A 5176-nucleotide genomic window follows, 5' to 3' on the forward strand; every position below is an offset into this window, starting at 1 on the left:
AACGACAACACAGCTCAACGAGCGGCCTTCCACGTGTCGCGTAGCGAATAGAGAATGAAGAACGCCCTCCCGGACGGAAAACAGCTAGTGCTACCAGATGTGACGACTGGTGAAAGCACGGCGCAGAGGAACAGCGACGAGGAACGAGTCGCGTGGCGAGGAGCGAAGCGAAGGAGGGCGGCGAGAGTCCAACGATGGGGACTCGAAGGTAAGGCGTAGGAGGCAGTTGATGTGCCTCGAAGAAGGTAAATTGGAAAGTGAGATTGAAATGGTTAGTTGTTTGTCGGCTACGGGGAAGTGCTTGCTAGCATTCCCTTGGTATCCTATGTAAGTATATGCATTTCACTATACTAGATTCTTAGTACTCCTTGAGTCGAATCTTGAAGTAGCGTAGCGTAGTACTGAACCGCGGTTCATTTCAAATAAAAAAGAATGACTGTCATTGAAGTTCCATGTTTGGCAATACGCGTCCAAACATGGTGATTGCCTTCAGGTCAGGCGTGTGTCTGTTTGGCCGCTCATTGGCAACTTAAGAGGACAGTTGGCAGTCAGCAAAGACAAGTGGGAAGAAAATAGAAGAAAGTAGGACGCATTGGTACCAACGTCATGGCCATCGCTGGCTGTGACGTTGGTGCGTCGTTACATCCCCACTAGCTACGAAATCATTCTTGATAAGATCGCGGCGAACTACATACGAGCTCGTTAGACTGATCTCTGGGATAGTATTGGATAGAGTACTAAAGGCAGTTGTCGATGGTGATGCTGGGTATGTACCAAGAGTTAGACCAAGCAAAGAGCCAAACGCAGTATTATTGATGATTAAATGCGGAGCTCGAGTTGTCGTCGGCAAACCAGCTCCACCCGTTGAATAAAGGCCAGTGGATCGTCGGCTACATGTATATCCAGTAGGTAAGAGGTTGGAGTAGCGCAGTAGAGCTGGCAAGCGTAATAGGTCAAATTCTCTTCGATTTGAATATAGAAGACATTGTTGCCATTAAAATCAATTAGATATGCTCCAGCATTGACAAGAGCCGTTTGAATATTTCGATTGATATCACTGTATAGATAATAACAATCAGCGAGATTGACACTAATAACGCTTGTTGTTGCAGCTGTCGGGACTTCGATTTGAAAGCTGGTATTGGCGAACCGAATCGAATCAACGTTGAATTCAGAGTTATATAGAGAGGTCGATTGAATCGATGCTTCTACATCCTGGAAATTACAAGCAGACCCAGGGAGCGTATCATGACTCGGAACTCGGACCTGGAGAAGAACAGTCACGCTGCGTACGCAGACCTCGAGTCTCCGGGAGACCCGAGCCAGCACCTGCAGCACCTGACACCAGTGGAAAGCGTATCGTACGTGATCAAGAGTCAATTCACCAAGGAGATGATGGCCAAGTTCCTCGCTACTTTTGTCACCATGCTCTTCGGTCTGTCGTGCATGACTCAGGTGGTGCTAAGCTGCAAGACCAGTGGCAATTTCGTGACCATCGCACTGTGTTGGGGTCTCGCCTTCTTCTTCGGTATCACCGTCGGCGGCGGTATCTCCGGTGCACACCTGAACCCGGCAGTAACCACAACACTGGCACTCCTCAAATTATTGCCCTGGAAGAAGGTACCGTTCTACATCCTCAACCAGGTCGTCGCTGCGTACGTGGCTGCGCTCTTCGTGTACATCCTGTACCGACCGATGTTCAACGAGGTTGACCCGGACCGGGTGGCAACGCACACCATCTTCGCGACGTTTCCGCACGAGAACGTTGGCAACTTCACGTGCTTCTTGACGGAGTTCGTGGCCACGGCACTGCTGATCCTGGGCATCCTTGCACTACTGGACCAGCACAACCGTCCTATCGGCAAACACGCCGTAACGCCTGCTGTCGGAGCGTTGGTGAGCACCATTGCCAATGGGGTTCGCCATGAACACAGGTTTGGCTAAGATGCCTGCCCAGAAATTGAAGACACCCCCCAAACGCTTTTACTAAAACCAAGACATCTTTTGCGGTTTGCAGGTCATCCGACCGTCAAATGTAAAGTAAATCAATTTGATGCTCCTGCAAGGATCGACTGCTACATGACGCTGTTCCTTGCTTGATACTGTATGAGGTCACCAAAGCGCTCATCTTATTAATAACTCGTGGTGGATGCAAACATATTTGCAGGGCTCCCGATTATGGCATTGTTATTTAATGGGAACCCTCTTTAACCATAAATAATGGCATTGGGCAGCTAGTGTCATCACATACATTATGTCATGTACTGCGCACAAACAATAAATAAGAGCATAATGTAAAGCAAACCAACACCATGTTAATAATTAGCGAGTGGCCTCGTCGACAGTCTGAGCTGACCAATACTCTCCATTTTGGCGTAAGAACAGCACCATTTCTAATGTAATAGGCTGCAAGCTGTGGCGCTCTTGCCCGTACGTCGTCCTGGTGACGCTAAAGAACCTCTCAACAAGGTTAGAAGTAGGTGGAATGTAGCTAAGCAGGTTGTACCGCGGCTGAACTGCTGCTAAACGCTTTCCTTCGCTTTTGCTGCAGTGCGTGCAGGCTCTTCTACTTCTTCCAGGCAGCGGAAGGGCTGCAGCACTGCCTTATCGGCCCTCGTTAGACTTTGGCTCCCTCCCAAGATACGCACACAGTAACCTGGGCTGGCGTGAAGGTGGCGTGGCGGGGGAGCGTGGCAAGGACCATAATAGCTTAACGAGGGGCTTTGTTCGAGTTGCTCAAATTAAAAAGTGAGGACGTGAGCAAGCTGTGTCGTATAGCTGGCTTAGAGAAGTGCTGGTAGCAGAGAGTTTAAGTACAGTAGTGAAAAGTCATGGTTGGTTGTGAGAGGTACATAATAATAAAGAGGTTTTGCTCATAAATTATGTCGGATGATTCCTTAAGCAAATAAATATTTAATAACATCCAGGTAATCGAAGAAATAAATAATTTTATGATTTCATAAGAAATAATTGAAAAGACCATGCCATAATCGGGAGCCCCGACCATTGCGATGGGGTTCGCCATGAACACAGGTTTGGCTATCAACCCGGCTCGGGATCTGGGTCCCCGCCTCTTCATGCTGAGTGCCGGTTGGGGCTCGCGCGTGTTCTCGCTCAACCACTATTATTTCTGGGTGCCAATCGTGGCCCCAATTACGGGTGGAGCTGCTGGCGCGTTCGTGTACGAAGTATTGTAGGCGACATTGAACATTGGGCCAGAAATTGTAACCCATACTATACAGACTGTAAAAAGTCTAATAATTGTCTGTTTGATATAAATAAAAGTGCTATATATAACTTAGTGTCTTGAGAGGGCGGTAGAACTCATCAATTAGCCAGAAGCATCTATTAAGTTCAGCGAAAATGTCCGGCAAGCACGAGTTCTGCCCAGGAGAGAAGCGGATGATTGTGAACAGCTACGAGTATCTCAAAAGCCAGAAGGAACAAGGCCTCTTCAAAGACATCAGGACACGCCAACTGGTCTCTGATTGCCTTGGTTGTGCTCCCAACACCGCTGACTCCGTGGTTAATGAGAAAAAGTATAGCCCAGACACTAATTATGACTGATATTGTAACATTTCCTTTTTAAACTAATATTTGTACAAAGCCCAGTGAAAACGACAGAGGACGAAAGCGAGATTATGACCTGAAGGAATTAGAACAGTAGATGATAAAAACAAACAAAATTCATGTATAATACCTTTATATGTTTTTCACCATCCTGCTGGCAGAATTGAATGTTAAATCGACAAGGGCAATCTGCGACCGGGCGATGTGTCATCTTCCTTTTTGACATATGATTTGGATTCTAGACCAATCATATCTGTGTATTTGGCGCGCCTTTCCCCCGAAAATGACAGTGTTCTGAGAAGGCATTTTTAAACGACAGCACATCAAAAACACAATGCACCTGTGAATTTCACAATATCATGTGAGGCACACAGCTAAACCATGATTTGCGCATCAGTGCCGTGATGCGTGTACATCCAATCAATAGCAGCACACAGGAACAAAGTATAGTCACTCACAGAGCTTAGAAATGCACAATAGCCAATCGCAAGCTAGCGGGACGCAGATTTGTCCAATCAAAAATTTCATTTTCGGCTTGTTCACTCTATCAAATAGCTTAAAAGTCGATCCACTCGTCAACAAGACCATTCTTCAAAGTTCCTCCCCGCCAGTACGAGTCTACTATTTCACTACCTTCTCCCCAAGATGCCTGAAGCAATTGTCTGGCGCCCCATGTGCACCGAGCTTAAAGAGAGCGACGCACTCATTATTATCCAGTGTCTGAAGGCCTTCAAGATCACCAAAAGTCAAGCAATCTTTTGCACGCTATGTGCCGTTCCAACACCGCACTTGATGCGCTACAAGATTCTTAAGTGCCGCTGCACTCAGTGCAAACAAGCCGCCCCCTATGCCACGTGTCCGTGGAGGGAAAAAAATGCTAGTCTGTCTCGACCGCAAGGTCGTGTCACTATTTGAGAGTGACGAGCATGTGACTAGAGCGATACCGCCACACAGTCGCACCTTCACTACAGCTCAAAAGGATTTTTCAAAGCAAATGACTCGGGCTGGTATGAAGCCGGCTCGTATACGCACGGCGATGCTATTGCAGCTCGGTTTACGACCCAGCGAGCTTCCAGCTCTACAAAAGGTGCAGAATGTCGGGTGCTACTATCGCCGTACCAAGCTCGGGGGTAGTGACACAACTGCAACTATCGTGGCGGCTATGCAGAAGCTAGCGTTCAATGGTTCGGAAGAAGAGCACGAACAATTTACGTTTAGCTGGGACTTGGATAGTGAAGGCAAGCTCGTTGTCGGCAATGGGTCCGATGAAAAGCCTTTCCTGTTGGGCTTTTTAACGAAGGCGCTGCTTCGCCAAGCTTCCCAAGACCCCGCGACCTTTATTTTCCACGTGGACGCTACCTACAAGACCAACCAGGCTGGATATCCAGTCTTGGTTATCGGTATTACCGACGCCGCAAGAACGTTTCAGCTGTTGGCATTGTTTGTCACCTCCCAGCAGCAAGAAGGGCACTATACAAAGGCCTTTGCTGCCCTGCGCTGGATCTACAGCAAAGTATTGGGGGAGCCACTGCACATTTCCTACTTAATGGGAGACGCTGACGCGGCCCAGTACAACGCCGCGGCTGCGGTTTTTGGAAGTGATAGC

The 5176-nt window shown here is 48.0% G+C and overlaps 1 protein-coding gene across 1 annotated transcript; it reads left to right on the forward strand.

The window, feature by feature from the left end:
- Positions 1 to 1248: 1248 nt before the first annotated feature.
- Positions 1249 to 2044, forward strand: PITG_08262 (aquaporin, putative; the record flags this gene model as incomplete). Its single annotated transcript, XM_002903630.1, has 2 exons — positions 1249 to 1896; positions 2018 to 2044. 2 exons carry the CDS (start codon positions 1249 to 1251, stop codon positions 2042 to 2044), a joined length of 675 nt encoding a protein of 224 aa, XP_002903676.1.
- Positions 2045 to 5176: the final 3132 nt, after the last annotated feature.

Source organism: Phytophthora infestans, genomic scaffold (assembly GCF_000142945.1).
Source record: "Phytophthora infestans T30-4 supercont1.13 genomic scaffold, whole genome shotgun sequence".
Lineage (NCBI taxonomy): Eukaryota > Oomycota > Peronosporomycetes > Peronosporales > Peronosporaceae > Phytophthora > Phytophthora infestans.